Genomic DNA, 15,430 nt, shown 5'->3' with positions numbered 1-15,430 from the left:
ACAGGTGGAGGTGTGAGAATGCAGGGGGCGGGGAAGTTGGAAGAGCAAGTGGGCAAGTGAGATTATCCAGGGCCCAGAGGCAAAACAGGACACTGGTGTGGCCGCAGTCCCTAGCAGCTGTTGCCACTGGAAGCCCATCAGCCCACTGAGACCTAGAACAGCAAGGCGCTGGGGGAGGAGTTTGCTGTCATTAATATCACCTCCACCCCAGCTGAGCAGTGGTCCTCTGTGGCCAGGAACACAAAGAGAAGAGGAGCCCTGCGCCATCACCATTAGAGCCACCCTTGGCAACTAGAGAGTGACAGGAAGACATAAGTGAGCATTCCATGGTGGAGCCTCTACAAACACATTGGGTGACTTTTTAAGATCAGCCTGTTGACAGGAGTTGGCCCAGTCCCAGGGCTGTGGCCATCCCAAGCTACACACCTAGTTATAGATGTTGTTAGGGACTTTATTCATCTTGATAAAGCAGCAAATCTTTAAAAATGCTTCTTAAATGGAGACATCTAAAAACTCAGCTGAAATGACAAGGAGAGGCGGCAGAGAGTAAAACCTCAGTCAGTGACCTAAGAGCGGCCTCGTGTGAGAGGGTAGTTGGTAGAAAGGACCCAAGTGTCTAGAGAAACTTGAGCCAGGATTCTCTGTGGCTACGGAAGGTCTCCTGTGAACCCCGAGTTCTACTCAGACTCTGTCTCCCCCGTTAGGTGCCTTCCCAAGCAGCACCAAAGCATGTGACATCCCTGGCTCCCCGGTTCCGCTGCACTGCCACCCCTGCCTCGTGCTCATATAACCCTGTCCAGATCCAACCCCACTGAATCCTCAGCTACGGCTCTGACTCTTGTAAAGGATTAACCAACATGTGGGGCCACACAACTTGGCCAGCCCAGTGAATGGGGAGCCCAGGGCTGCTCCAGACCGGATCAGGACCAGGACGCTGGTCCTATGACCGCCATCAGTCCAAAGCTCCTCTGTGCGACATTATCAAATCCACAGGATAAAGTATTTCTGATGTCTTTTCCACTATTACTTTGAAAACCTTCACCACACCCTGGGAGGACAGACAATAAATGCTCTAACACCTATTTGCGGCATCTTATACACCAGATGCTTCAAGAAGGAAAGATTAATCCAGTGGCGAGGCTTTGACTCCTGTCTTCAAGAGCTCTGACATCTCAGTCAGCTTCTCAGGAAAGCCCAGAAAATCCAATACTCCTCCCGAAATGCTCAAGCAGAGGGACTGTAAGGATCCATGTCACTAATGGTGGCTTTGTGCTATGACATTCCCGGGGTGTCCAAACCCCAATCCCCTACAAATCCCAGAAGGCTGAATTCCTTAATGTACTAAGGGGAATTATATAGAGCTATGCTTTGCAAACTTTGTAGGGGTACTGGAACCACCTGGGAATCTTTAAAGCTTGAAATCAACAAATTTAGAACACACAAAGGGAACACAGTGCTGGCCACAGTGGCTTTAAACTTGTGAAGACACCAAGGCCCAAAGTCCTAAAGCCTAAAATTACAAAAGCTTACAGAATGAATTCAATTCATAAGGAATCTTGGAAATGAAAAATGAGTACACCTGAAGATGGCTCTAAACTTTTCAAGTTGTTACCAGGAAGGACAATCACATCCTCCCCTCCACACAGACACCTTCTGGACCACTCCAGCCTCAAGCCGTTTCCCCTGACTTCCCCTGCACTCCCCCTGAGGCTGCCGAGCACCCTGTGCTGTGGTTAATTGTGTATACACGGTCTCCTCTCTGCCAGAGGTCAGTGCTTCACCAGCTGGCACCCAGTAGGCAGGAATGCTTGCTGAGCCAGCGAACATACATCACCAGCAGCCCCTGGAACCCGCCGCGGCTGGCTCTCCTTAGGGGTCCCAGCCTCCGTCTGGGCAAACGAGGGCCACCACATTCTGGAAGGAGTCTCTCATCAGGCTGCAAGCTGGAGCCCTCCTCCTCCTCTTTGCCTGGCCAGCAGTACAGGCCCCTACTCATGCCCCAGGGTCACCACTCCAGCAGAGGGGCCCACTGCACTGTTTTCTTTTACTCTCACGGCCTCTTAAGGTAGGACTACCCACGACTTTCCATTCACTGACTCTCCTAAGTGTGGCCTTGGTAGCCCTGTGCTGGGGCGCCGTGAGCTGACACAGTACCTGCACGCTGCACAGCCCGCTTCATAAAGTGGTTGTCCACTGCACTACTTGGTCAATGGCCCTCCAGGGAACACGGGCCACCAAATGCATTTCCTAGGCTGCCTCCTCTACCTGGCAGAAGCTGGCCAGGTAGGTTTATTTAATATGGTGCATTTCTTTCCATAAAGCCACCAGGTAACACATGTATATGCAACAGAGAGTGACTTGCAGACAAAGAGAGGGAGGCAGAGGGAGGAAGGGAAGATCATGTGTATGTAAGTGCTATTCAGCTGTGGGTCTGGGACCCCACTTTTCCTCTTGGGATCAAGTGAACTGGCCACCCAACCACAGGTGATCTGGTTATAAAGGGAAATGACAGCCATGGCTGGACTCCTGGACTAGACACACTGTGGGCACATGAACGCGCTGCACTCCGCAGGCACAATCAGCTCCAGAAGGTGATTGGCACTGCTGAGCCCCGCCCTCCGGCTGCCTTCACTCCTGTCTAGGTGCCTTGGTCCATGTTTTTCTTCTCCCTCCCCCTCTGCCAGTCTCCATGGTTTACATCCCCTTCATACCTTCTGTCTCAGCTCAAGCCTCATGTCCTCCCAAAAGCTCACCCCACCATTTATTCTCTTCCTGTAATACTCATTGTTGACTCAATGCAGAATCATGCTTTTAAAAACACTATCTACTTTCTCTTCTTTATTACATGCCTTGCTTCCCCTACTGACCAGTCTGCAAGCTCTTACAGGACAGGGGCCCTCTTCCATTTCTCTGGCATCTGCTGGGGCTCCTTTGGTGACTGTCTGCAAAGATGCCCCCAACAATTTCTTCCACTACTCCTCCCCTCAAGAGGTCGAATCTCTCCCTCACCATATCTGGTCTAGCCATGAGACTGGTTTTGATCAATGGGCAGAAGCAACAGTTAGTTCTGGGACTGAGCCTTAAGGGGTCTTACTGTTCCTGCTTTCATCCTCTTGGAAGCCAGCTGCCAGGTAAAGCAGCTCAGCTAGACCAGTGAAATTTGGCAAGAAGGCAGGTGAGGCCACCCAGCCAACACCAAGGCCCCAGACGTACGAGTGTGGCTGTCTGAGACCTTTCAGCTCCAGTGAAGGGGTCTTAAGAATCTCTGTTCCTACTATAGGGCCAAGGGTCATGAACCTTGTCAGTTTTGCCAAAGGCAACCCCTGATCCCATTTTCTTCCAGAACGTGACTTCCCAAAGCTGGGGTCCACTAGACATGGCTACCTACCAGATTCTCATTGGTCAGCCGGGATATCTCCTGCTGGATGCCGAATTCCACCTGGGCCTCTGGGGAGAGCAGTAGCGTCTGGCAGAAGGTCTGCTGCTGTTTGTCCATCTCTTCCTTCAGGGCCTCGAGCTGGGACTTGAGACGCTCCACCTCCTCCTCATGCTCCAGGCTCTGGGCCTGCAGCTGGGCCTCCAGCAGCCTGCGTCAGGGAGAGGACAGGTGAGCACGTGGCCCAGGCTAGGGCCCCCATGTGAGGGGACACAGGCAGAAACACAGCAGGGGAGCAGCCAAGCACACAGCAGCAGCAGTTGCACATCCCCGAGAGGGATGAATGCAGCAGGAGACAGATGCCATGGGGACCACGAGGCAAGCAGGCCAAACTGTCCTCCTCTCAGATGAAGGGAAACCAAGGCCAAAGGCACATCTGGTCCTAAGCCTTCTTCTCAACCCTTGTTCCTCATTCTGTAAGCACAGTTTAGTGGTTTGGGACTGAAAGATTACCTCCCTGTCAAAATGTCCATCAACAGAAACACATTTCTTAAAGCATCTTTTAAATAAAAACATCTACATCTGCCCCAAAGTTCACAAGAACCTCCTTCTTAAGATTAAACTCTGGCAAAACTGAACTAATTATATTATTCACATATTTTCCCTGTGGCAGATTCTCCACAAGTTTTAGAAAGGCAAAATATTAGCCCCTTTCATTTTTATCTTTACCATTATTACTAGCCCCATTTTATTTTATACACACAATTATTACATACACAATTTTTATACACAAGTTTCCTCCAGCCAAAGATGAAAACTAAGACTATTTGCAAATGATCTTGGGGAAGGTGTAAGATCAGTTGGTGTCAAGACAAGAAGCAGAGAGACCTAGAGATCTCACGAAGATTGAGGAGAAGTCTCATAACACTCTGGGTCAAAAGGCCCAAGACCAGGAGGTGCCAGTTATCTGGGCAATGCTCCCATCATAATAGAAAGCAAGAGATGAATAAAGGCTCATAGGCAGCCTCATCTTCATGAAGTTAGATGCTAATATGACCATGATGCTGTCATTCTTGGACTTAGTTACTTAAACCAGCTTTCTGATTCAGTGTAGCAGGTTTCATATGGAAGAAAGCTAGGGTGCTGGGGGAGAGGTATTGTAAAGAGCTTCCAGACATGGTTACATGGAAAAAATCCACCCCAGTGTCTTCCAGGGATGCAAATAACGATTATGTCCAAGGTAGGCACACAGGTGGGAACCAGGTTGTGCCCAGGGGACAGCTATTAGAGGCCGAGGCTACCCTGGAGGAAGGCGCCATGTTTTTTACAGTTCTGATGGTTTGGGAGGCGAGAATTGCCATAAGAGAGGTGAGACCATGTCTACAAGGGAGCAAGAGAGAGAGGGAAGTCTACACTGTTGATAGAAGCAACCACATTTTATGTAGCTGAGTCAGCCCCATAGCAGCACCGGGTGCAACACCTGACTCCCAGTGACTCCTCAACAAAGTTACACGAATGAAGAAGTGATTGAGAAAAATCACTCATCCACTACAGGTGATATTACCTATTACCAAAGAAATATAACATGAGATTTGTGGAGGATAATTGGGTAATTCAATCAGGATTTTAAATGAAATACAGCATTTAGATAATATCCAATATTGGCTATAGTAAGCACAGTAAAAGTAGTCACCAATAAGTTATACATTTAATGGGAGAGAACAGACACTGTCGGGTTCTAGGCGAGCTGCCGTGAGGATTTCTCTCCTGCCTGGTGCGGCACGTTCGCTGTTCATGTCTTATTCTCCAGGTAGACTGTAGCTGAGTGACTCAGGCAGGGTTCCATTCCTACTTAAACATTAGGCTAGCCACCTCATCATGCAGGTGAGAAAACCAAGGCCAAAAGAGCAGGGCTGATTCTAGAAACCAGGACTCTTGATTCATAGGTCTGGACTTTATTAATGCATTCAGTTGCTGATTCCTGAAACCACATCTGGTCTGCTGATGGAGAGGCACGAGGAATCACCTGGTTTCATACAAGGGTCCTTCCTCCAATAAAACAAACTTCTTGGTGGGACAAAAATCTGATCTTACTGAATAATAACCACGATAGTAATAGAAGTAGCAGCTAATATTTGTTATTCCATGGTTACATATCAGGCATGTGCAAAGTACTTCACCTGTATTAACCTTATTCCTTATAATGCCCCATGAGGAAGGTCCTATTCCATTCACAAGGAAACAGACCCACTATGTCACCTTGCTCACAGATTGTGGGGCCACATCTGAACCCAGAGAAACACTACCCTGTGAATCAGCTGAGTAAACTTTCTTTTTCCAAGAAGAGATGCTCTTGGTGCAAAGGTACCTCTACTACATCCTCAGCAGGCAGCAAGGAGAAGCAGCCTGAGGGCTTCTGGCTCCTGTTCCGCCACCACCTGGCTGAGGGAGCTGGGCCCAGCACTCATGCCACCTCGCAGAGTCCCAGTTTCCTTTCTGGAAAGCGAGCTCAGTGACCACCAGTTCATCTCTTGTTGAAAGGCTCCAATGGGCGAAGCTATGCCACAGCTCTTAAAAGCCACTTGCAGTCAACGGGCCTATGGTGTGACCATCACGTGGTGTCCTTTTGGTGCATGCCCACCCTGTCTAGCTAAGCTGCTCGCCCACTCCTGAGGGCCAGTGGCTTTCAGGCACAGACTCTGATATCAGATGGAACCAGGTTCAAATTCTGGATTTTCTGCTTCACCAACAATTTCCTTAAACCCTTCAGGCTTCAGTGTCCCTACCCCATGAGGGTGCTGTGAGGCCAGACGTCAAGGTGCATGCACTGCACTTGGCTGCCATCAGCTCCAGGGAGTCCCAGAGATCAGGACCAGCACACATACTGAATGGCAGGCTCTGGGGGGCACAGGTTGCATTTGGAGCACAGCCAGCAGCACGGATCAGGCAGACATTTTTGGCTGATCCTGCAGAGTTGGGAGGGCCAATATGTAGTGTGGAAGCAGCACAGGCTCAGGATCCCCCAGAGGTATGTTTCTTTCTCAGCCTTGTTCTAAAGAGCTGCGTGCCTGCTGCCACGTGACCTCCCGCACTTGTCTCTTTCTTCACCTATAGAACAAGTGGGCTGGACCGTGTGGTTCCTGAGGTCCACTAAATGCTATCACCTTGACCCAAACAACCAGCCATCCTCAACCACATCTGCACAGCCTGGGCATGGCGACAGATGGTCAACCACAGGGGCTACCAGCCAGACTGCATGCCAACTGTTCCCCGTGCTCTCGTACCCACTCTAGCTGAAAAACGGTTAAGCAGAGACATGAGCAGGCACAACGGACAAAGCAGACACAGGAAGAAAGGAATATGTTCCACCTGGCGACTTGCTTTAGGCCTTGGTAGGCCAAGCCGAGTTCTCCATCTTCATTTAAATATCCCCAATCCTCAGTCTTGCTAGAAACAAAGGACAGAAAAACAGGGTGTCCAGTGTAGAGGGAAGAGACAGGCAGGCAGGGAGTCCTGGAAAGTGAGGAGATTCTAGCCAAGGTTTGGAAATTTAAAAAAGGCAAGGCTCAAGAACTCCCATTTCCCCTTCGTCCTCTCCTGTCACCTGCAAACAGCATCTCTCCCCCAAGTCCTCTGGTTTCCGGTACTGTCTTGGAAGTGGGCTCATGTGGTCTCATGCGGGGTCTGCTAATAACCCCGGGTAGGAAAGCATGCTGCCCCAGAGACAGCAGAGGGCCAACCTGTTCTGGCAACTCTGTAAATGGCAGCAAGGCAGCAGTGAGGGTAGAGTAGAAGCATTCACATAGCCTCACACATGGTGCTTTCCTCAATCAGACTGGTTCAGACAAGAAGAGGGAGAGATGCAAAACAGGATGGGAGGAGAGGACCCTATGTGTGTGTGGAGGAGGCTGCAGGCAACGAGCAGGCTCTGGTGGGGAAGGCATTGCATCCTGCAGAGCAGCATGGGAAGCCCCTGGGGGACGTCAGCCTCAACCAGGGTAAGGAAGGAGACTGCAGACACTACCTGCTTTTCAATGTAGATCTTTCTGAGACTCCTTAAGCACACAAAAGTATTAACTAATCTTAACTCCAGTTCTCCTTGCAGGGTCTTTCTCAAATAGCTAAAACAAGTTTTGTGATGCCCTAGATGAGAACTGAATGATGTCTCCCCTTGACCTTGGGACTGGGGTGTGTTACCACTTTTACTCAATTTGGGAAAGCAGGACTCCTTACCCCTCCACATGCAAACTCTTTTGCTGTCTCCAAGTCACCCATTGTCTGCCCCATGCCAGCAAGGGCAGCCCCTGGAGGTCAGGTGTGTCCGATATTCCACCTACACCTATGTCCTCACCTCACACAGCCCTGGGCACACAGAGATACTCAAGGGCCAGCAGGGTTGGGTGGAAGAGGGCAGGTAGGGGCCTGCTGCCCCCAGCAGGACTCTGTCCCACCTTCCTGCTCCTAATGGCCTCTGTTCCTGGAGTACTCCTCTTGCAGGCCAGATTCCAGCTTTCTACGCAGGAATAATGGAGCAAGAACTGCATTCATACAGCCTGAAATAAGGACCCATAATCCCCTCATCCTCATTCCCAGGGGGCAAACCATCTGTAAACCAAAAGTAAAATCCTAAGGCCCCCCACCATCTGAAGGGACTTCCTCCTCAGCCAGGGCTCTTTTAACGTTTAACCCTAGAGACTGTTTCAGGCCATGAGAGGAAGTGGGGGTCGGGCATGCCTCATTATACCTCTCCATCATTAACATCAACATGGACTTTAACAAATCCCAAACTCATAACTCAGCATCATCCCTTCTCAGGTGTTAGTGCCTGCATTTTACTAGGGCCTTTCCTGGCTGGTGCTTTAACCCAAAGGCACAGCTCCCCGGAGGACTGTAGGCACCACTGCAGTGATTCTTGGGGAGGGCCAGCAGAGAGCATCAGCGCTGAAAGGGAACGAGTGCAGGGATCCTGGGCTCCACCCACCTCCTTCCCCACACCAGAGAAACACTGACTCCTGTGCCAGGACCCAGTGTCTCCAGACCTTGCACTAAAGCTCCTTTCCAGCCTCCAGCTCTCCAACCCCCCAGGGAGGGGCTGCTGGGGCCCTGTCTCAAAGGGTCACCTCACCTCTGTGGTCCCCATAGAGCTACAGACTGCAGAGCTCTCTAGGGTGGGGCACGCGAAGCTGACTCATACAACAAGGAAGTCAGCGTTAATGCCCAGGCCACCAGCCTCACAGGGCCACACTCCCGGAATTCTTAATTCTGTAACAAGCCAGATACTATGGACAAAGGTAAAAGTAGACAACTGTGCAGCCCAGGCAGCCCACAGTGCTCAGGAAATCAGACACACGAGTAAATTAAAAACCAGTCAACCAACTTGCTTCAGCCATTGGTTCCCAGAGGAGAGAACCCATTGAGGAGATCCTCCAGCTCCACTTAGGCCACTATGGGCCAATTTCAGGGAGGGAGCGCCACCTCCTGGTGGGAGAAGAAAAAACCCAAACTACTTGGCTCGGGATTTTTTGTTGAAAATATAAGTGCTTGATATCAATTAATAAATCTACAAATATTTACAGAGAGGCCACTGTGCCACACAGAGATAAGTTAACTCACTGCAGTCGGTTCCCAGCCACAGGAGGCAGTGAGGCTCGGCATCCAGGAAACTGGCTGGAGAACCTAGCAGCCCAGGCAACTCCCAGCCCCACCTGTAATGAGCCTGTGGCCCGGGCTAATCACCTCCACGCCCTGGGCCTCTTTCTTTATGGGTAAAGTGAAAGCAACCCGCTGAATTATCGCAAAGGTTTCTTCCGGATCTTTAATTACTAACCTTATGCAAAGGTTTCTTCCAGATCTTATAGAAGACCAGACAAGGCCTAGAATCATCTTTGCCTCTGTAAAGATATTGAAAAACAGGATCTGCCCTGTTTTTCTTAGCCCTGACACAGCTAAGAACCTGCCTCCCTGGGGAAACAGACAAGGTTCCTGCCAGCTCAGCGATGGTCGGTTTCCTGGTTCTAAAAAGCCCCCGGTGTGCTCCACAGATAGCCTAACTTCTTTAGTTCATAGCCAAGCTTTCTATTCAACCTCCTAGCATATTCCCAGGGACCTCTGGGAAATGGAAGACACACCCCAAACGCCAGGAACAGCAGAGAAACATCCGAGGCCCTAGGCCTGGCCACATGAGGGTGAACGGTTTGTGGATCGATACCACCCAGCCATGAAATTACAGGAGACCCAAACTGTGCTACTGACTCAGGACCAGCAGAACTTTGGGACACATAAGGAAACGATCACCTCCCGGGAAAAAGCCAAGAGCTCTTAGCTAGGACTCGTTAAAGCTGGGCCCTCTGTGTGGGGAGTTGGGTAGAAGTCAGCTCCTCCTGCCTTCTTTGCCATTCTGAGCAAGGCAGCCCACAGCAGCCGAGGCTCAAGGTCAAATGAGCTAACAGCTCCAAGCAAATCTTGAGACTGTACACAGTTCCTTGTCAGACACAATCTCCACTGCCCTGGACAGGCCCATGGTGTGTGTACGGGGGGTGTGTGAATAATAACCCCAGTTGCATCTGACCAAGCCTAGGTGGCAAAGCCTGGAGGCCTCCTGTCTTGCCGGGGACCTGCTGGGTGGAGAGGAGCTGCTGGGAGGTTTTCTGGGACATCAGGAACGCACCAGTCTCACTTTGGAGTTCTACACTCTTGGTAAGGCTTGGGTAGAAGTGGACAGGAATCAAAGAAGCACTGTTCTTAGAGCCAGACCGGAGCCCTGGCCGCGCTCCTGCCCCTATCTAGCTCTGTGACTTTAAGTGCTCGCCCAAGGTGAGGCTGGTCTGAGGGCAGCGGCAACTTGTGCCCTCCTAACCCACTTCCCCATCCTCCTCCCATAGACAGCCCTGAAAAGAAGACAAACTAACCAGCACCCAGCTCATGTTCGCAGCCCTCTTGCCCCTTCATCTTCCTATATATAAAATGGTGATAATGATGTTGGTGTCTCTTAGTTCCCAGAGGTATAAAAGGAGAAAGCTCTGTGGAAGCGGAATTGCCACCCGCATTCCTACTGCTCCTCTCAGAGCAGACCCTCAGTAATGGCTTCTCTCCCCAGAGTTCAAAACAAGGGAAAAGACACAGTTGTAGGGACCAAAACAAAACTCTATAAACTATGAAGGTTAGCAAGTGATCAAAGTTCTGATCTTGAGGATCATGAATGCTTAAAGGGGCTGTGACTGGGAATGTGATGGAAGCCCCCAGAAATCTAAGCAAAATTCAGCATATGAGTGTAACTTGTTCTAGGGAGAGGATAGATGTCATCAAAATTCTAAATGGTCCCCCACAAATCACACGTGTAGATATAATTTATATTTAAACAGTATAACTCTCCATTACAGGAAAACGGTAGGAAAGGTAGAGCAGCTGTCTATCTCCAAAGCACCCCGGTTGCCAGGGTGGCCCTCATGGTAATGGGAATCCCCTTGCTGTGGGCTCCACGGAGTCCCAGTTGGGTCCCTGTTCCCTGCCAGCCTGCCTGGCAGCTCTCCTTCAATTCTGGGATTTGGAGCAATCATGAACACTTCCCAAAACTAAGGCCAGACTGGGAGAGGGGCAGACTCACTGTGGCCACTTCCACAGCACCTGGTGCAGCACACGCCGCGGAGCTGGCTCTTCAGGCCTCCGCTCCCCAGGGCAGCCGGCTTCTTTTCTGTACTTAACTCAGTTTCACAGGCTATTAATTTCCTATTGTATGCCAGGCTTGCTGGGAACAGAATTATTTTAAGATATAATAAAAGCTATTCTTATTTTATCACCACCATTATTATTGCTGTAAAGGAAGACAAATCTAGGGTATTAAGCAGCCCCTGGGAAAACCTAAACTGGGATCTGGATCCCTGACAACCGCTAAATGAATAAAAGGGGCTGCCAACAGTGACGGCTCTGAAGATCGGGAGATACGCATACCGCTTGTCAGATCAAGCACACGGTGCTTCTTCCTTTCTACTTTAATATCACCTGGGCTTTTTCTTATTCATCTCATTTCTTATCTTCAACCCAAGATAATTAAAAATTACTAAATCTTGACTCCAGTTTTAGCACTGAGAGTCACCTGCATTCCTTCTCTCCCTCCTTTAGGGAAAAGAATTATACCTCTCTTGAAATACATTTAATTTCCTCCTGGAGCCTGCGACAACACCTTCAACTTCTGATTACCTACTCAGTGGCCGGAAGCCGCCCCAGCCTGAGTCAGGCCTTCCGGATTCTACCTTGACTTAGGCACAGGCCACCTGTGGGCCTGAGCTGTTCCACCCCTCCGGGCCTCAGTCTCCTCCTCTGCAGAAAGAGGGACTGGATGAAAATATCTGGGAATCAAAGCACCAGAAGTCTTTAGTGACTCTGTGACATTCTTGCAAAAAACTTAAAAGTTGCACTCACAGTGCCACCTAGTGACATTTTTTGGAAATGTTTGCTGTTTTCACCAATTTTGAACAAATACTTAATGATCAGCATTCTACTAGTGGAGGTAAGACAGAAAGGTAGCCAGGGAAAAGACCAGCTCTGTTTGTTTTTTTTTTTTTTTTTTTTGAGACAGAGTTTCACTCTTGTTGCCCAGGCTGGAGTGCAATGGCATGATCCCAGCTTACTGCAACCTCTGCCTCCTGGGTTCGAGTGATTCTCCTGCCTCAGCCTCCCGAGTAGCTGGGATTACGGGCACCCACCACTATGCCCGGCTAATTTTTGTATTTTTAGTAGAGACAGGGTTTCATTGCATTGGCCAGGCTGGTCTCAAACTCCTGACCTCAGGTGATCTGCCCATTTTGGCCTCCCAAAGTGCTTAGATTACAGGTGTGAGCCACCATACTTGGTCAGCCAGCTCCATTTTTATAGGTGCCCACAGGGGCATGAGGAAGCAGAGACGATAACAACGTTGATCACGGCAGTAACACTCATCATGTGTGCACCACAGACAGGCACTGTCCTAAGTTCCTTACATGGATGATAAGAGCTCACCCCATCTTCCCCAAAGCCGCAGAAGGGACGCCGCTATCGCAGTCAGATGAGGTGACTGAGGCACCTATTGGTCATGCGACCGCTACTAAACGGTGAGGAGTGGACCCCGCAGTGCGCCTTCTCAGGCACTCTGCCTTGGGGGTCTGCGTTCTGTCTGCTGACAATGCTTGGCCCTGCTGCCGCCCTCAGACAATCACTCTTGTTTGCCTTAACCCTGGCTCAGCTCATCTTCGAGGGGACAGTGGTTGCTAAACTCACATCCAGGGAGATCTCATTTTGGCTAAGACGGTGGAGGTGAAATGCTCCCATTCCACCCCCGAGTGCCCAGCTTGGGTTCCATCTGTTCTGAATGACAGAGGGTGGGCCCCCAATGTGTGACACACATTGCACGCATGAGAAGCGCATTGCAGCAGGTGGCTAAGCAGCCCTCCGCTGTCAGTTAGCCAGCCCCCACCCCAGCTAGCTTCCTCTCAAGGAGAAAAGCTGTTCTCAGCCAGACCTTCCTATTCCACTCCTGTTATCCTCCCAGGGAAGCTCCCTGTTCCTAATCCTTTTCAGGGGACCTGGGCTCTAGATGCTGAGAGTGTGTTGCTCGAGCCTTGCTGAGCTAACAGTAGGGCAGGGGACTGAGTCAGTCTTTCTGTGTCCTCTAATAATTCTCTGATGCTCAGCACATGGTCATCACCTGAGTAAAACCCCAAACAGATTCAGCTGGGCAGGGCCCTTCTCTGTGGCCTCGTCCAGCACAGGTGACCACGGCGGCCTTACCTGTTTGTCTGGCAGACCCCATGATAGGCTTCAATGGCATCCTCCTGGTCAACATGCTTTTCACTGTTAGGCCAACTTGATCTGGCATTAATGTTCGGCTCCTAGAAATCCCCAGATAAAAAAATAACTCTGGTTAAACAATTGCCACAAAATGGCTTTATATACAAACAGGTATAAAAACGTGCCTTTGGGAAAAGACAAAGGCCTAGAAGAACAGAGATTACCACAATCAAACCCAGGCCAGGAACATGACTCCAAAAGGTCACCTTGGAAGAGACACAGAACGACGAGGCCAGGCTGAGACAGAGCTGCATGTGGGGCGGTGGGGGAAGATGGCCAGGAGGTGCCCCTGGGAGGAGAGAGCACCCAAGTCCAGAGCACACAGGTAGACCCTGGCTCGGCTGGAATCCTCCACACTCATCAGCAGCTGCTTACCCCAGCCATCCTGAGGCTCATGCCCAGAAGTGGCTCAGGCTTTTAGAGCCCATGCAGTGACCCAGGTGGCCTTGGTCCCCACCTTCTGGCTCTAGTCTGTCCCCGGAAGTGAGAACATTAGGAAAATACAGTGAACAGAACTTGCCACCCTGGGGGAATGAGAGGGACCAAGGACTCTCTCCACTTCAGAAAGCAAACAGCAAGGGGTATGAGGTGAAAAGGCCACCCTGAGGTTACCTATTAAACGTCTTCATATTAACTTCAGAAGATTCTAGAAGCTTCTAGCTGCATCTCCCAGGGAAGGTCATGCTGACAGGGCAGCAAGTCTTTTACTCTGCCTTTTTAGAGGAGACCCCACAGCGAGAGACTCTGCTCTTTCAGGTTTTAGACCCTCGTGGGTAAAGATACATTTAAAAAACACTAATTTATCACCTAGGGTCACCCCTCAGCAGCCCCACCGCGGCCGCCATCTCGTTACCGCGTTTCTGCCGGCGAGTCGCCGCTGGTCGGCGCTCACGATCTGGGTCCTGAGGATGAGCACCTCCTCCTTGCGCACCTCGAGCTCCTCGTGGGCCAGCTTGAGCTGGTTCAGCAGGAGGCTGTAGCTGTCTGGGGAGCCGTGGCTGGAGTTATTCTGCATGGCTTGGTCGGCCACGGCTTTCCTCAGCTCATTCAGGTCATTCTTCAGCTTTTTGTTCTCTGACTCCAGCTCTTGCCTCTGGAAGACAGCCCAAGGGCCGCTGCCATTACTCCCTGCCCTAGGGCCCTCTCCCTGTGTGGGCCTCCCCTCCTCTCCTTCTTTTGTCCACTGGGAAACTTCGCTCTTTAAACGTTGAAACACATGGAAAGTTCTGACTGCCATCAGCAAGCAGTCAAAGCTGGAACCTGGATGTGAACTCATGACTTCAAGTCGCAAGCGTGAAGCACCTGCACAATGCCTCAGGAGCGGCAGTTCCCCGAAGTGATTCAACAGTGTTCATGTTTCTAAACACATTTGGCTGTGAAACTCCTCCTTGTGGAAATGCAGGGCTCACAATTTTAAATGACATATAGTAAACATAGGAATTCCTGGAATCCAAACATGTTCACATGCTTTGTGGCTTTCCAAGAAAAGGTACACAATGCAGGATTTCCTAACTTTATTTGCCCAGAGAACCCCTTGCTCCCCATTTTTCAGGGAGCATCATTTTTGTCCAGGACTAATGACTTGGAAGATACACCAGGGACACAGTTTTGTTGTTTTGTTGTTTTGGTCATACAGAAAGCCACCAACTGTCAATGTCAGCAGAGGAAAAATACCTACATACAGAATCGAATGTCCCCTAGAGTTCCCCTATTGGAACTCAACTTTGGAACATTATATTTTCTGGGTAGTACATTTAACTTTGTGTTTGAGATGAAGTCTGATGATCACACACAAACTGCCAGCAGGACCCTGGGATATATGAGATTCAAAATTTCCCAAAGGAAACCCAAAGATGTGGATGAGTATGCATTGGTTGCATGTCTGTTACAGAGCCATAGCATGATGGAACTAGGAGACGGCTGGGGAGAATGAATCTCTTGATTTGCTGAGTGAGGAAGCTGAGCCCAGGGAGGGGAAGGCTCACAGCAAGTTTAGAGACTGACCTAGGACAGATGGCCAGGGCTCCCGACTCCTGGTCCAGGGCGCCCCCATGACTCCACCATATATGTGGTGATTTCCAGAAGATTTAGAACCATGCACAGAGATAGTAACTCTGCAGACATGACGAAGGCCCCAAAATAAGGTGATCAATAATGATCATTGATGAGTCACCAAGTCTATGGTGAGTCTATTTACTAAGTTCAGAAGTTCAGGATCCCCTCAGTGCCTGG

General features: G+C 50.1%; 1 protein-coding gene across 1 annotated transcript in view; it reads right to left on the bottom strand.

Moving 5' to 3' along the window:
• MYO5B (myosin VB) overlaps positions 1-15,430 on the bottom strand; it is a 395,079-nt gene that overhangs the window by 27,073 nt on the left and 352,576 nt on the right. Inside the window, exons 28-31 of the mRNA XM_005586729.4 lie at positions 14,052-14,291; positions 13,139-13,239; positions 6,746-6,823; positions 3,389-3,587 (exon numbers count right to left, since the gene is read on the bottom strand). Of these exons, the coding sequence (XP_005586786.3) occupies positions 3,389-3,587; positions 6,746-6,823; positions 13,139-13,239; positions 14,052-14,291 (618 nt within the window). The remainder of the gene's footprint in view (positions 1-3,388; positions 3,588-6,745; positions 6,824-13,138; positions 13,240-14,051; positions 14,292-15,430) is intronic.

This window comes from Macaca fascicularis, chromosome 18 (assembly GCF_037993035.2).
Source record: "Macaca fascicularis isolate 582-1 chromosome 18, T2T-MFA8v1.1".
Taxonomy (NCBI): Eukaryota; Metazoa; Chordata; class Mammalia; order Primates; family Cercopithecidae; genus Macaca; species Macaca fascicularis.
The sequence above is the reverse complement of the archived record's forward strand: the minus strand, read 5'-3'. Positions and strand labels throughout refer to the sequence as shown.